The sequence below is a fragment of the Pteropus vampyrus genome, unplaced genomic scaffold (assembly GCF_000151845.1).
Source record: "Pteropus vampyrus isolate Shadow unplaced genomic scaffold, Pvam_2.0 Scaffold241, whole genome shotgun sequence".
Classification (NCBI taxonomy): domain Eukaryota; kingdom Metazoa; phylum Chordata; class Mammalia; order Chiroptera; family Pteropodidae; genus Pteropus; species Pteropus vampyrus.
Genome location: NW_011889022.1, coordinates 625613 through 626158, shown reverse-complemented (window position 1 = coordinate 626158; position 546 = coordinate 625613). Strand labels below are relative to the sequence as shown.

Genomic DNA, 546 nt, shown 5'->3' with positions numbered 1-546 from the left:
TTTGAATATTTCAGGTGACAGGGAGCTCAGCACCCATCAATCACTGGTGGAAGGCTCTAATTTTCAGTGTTTTAAAAACAAACCAACTTGGGTCCCAGTTCTGCCTTCAGAAGCGCAGAGGACACAGATTCTGCCATTTCCACAAGGCACCCTTAAAATCCTCACCTGTGTGCAGCGTGTCTCCCCTTTAGTCAGAAGCACTTCAGCGTCACAGCGAGAACAAAGCCTTCGGGGGCCGAGGACGTGAGTTCCAGTCCTGGCTTGGCTGCTTAACTGCTCCTGACCATGGAACGACCTCATCACTGCCTCCAGGTGTGACACTTACATGAGAGGGGCTTGCCACCTGGGAGCGCTGAGCACATAGGCACTCATGGGATCAATATTAACCATACAGCCCACGGTTCATCAGCCAACGGTCAGGCCCCCGAGCTCCCCCTGCACCCCCATCCTTGAGGCCAGGGTCCTGCTGCTGCCCGGCCCCACCCCCAGGCTCAGACACCGCTGGCGATGACATTGCAGGCTAAGAATTTAGAAAACAGGAAGTCA

The 546-nt window shown here is 54.6% G+C and overlaps 1 protein-coding gene across 1 annotated transcript in view; it reads right to left on the bottom strand.

Moving 5' to 3' along the window:
* CD247 (CD247 molecule) overlaps positions 1 to 377 on the bottom strand; it is a 10366-nt gene extending 9989 nt beyond the window's left edge. Inside the window, exon 1 of the mRNA XM_023519927.1 lies at positions 326 to 377. Coding sequence (XP_023375695.1) covers positions 326 to 362 — 37 coding nt within the window. The 5' untranslated portion in view covers positions 363 to 377. The remainder of the gene's footprint in view (positions 1 to 325) is intronic.
* Between the last annotated feature and the right edge of the window lie 169 nt (positions 378 to 546).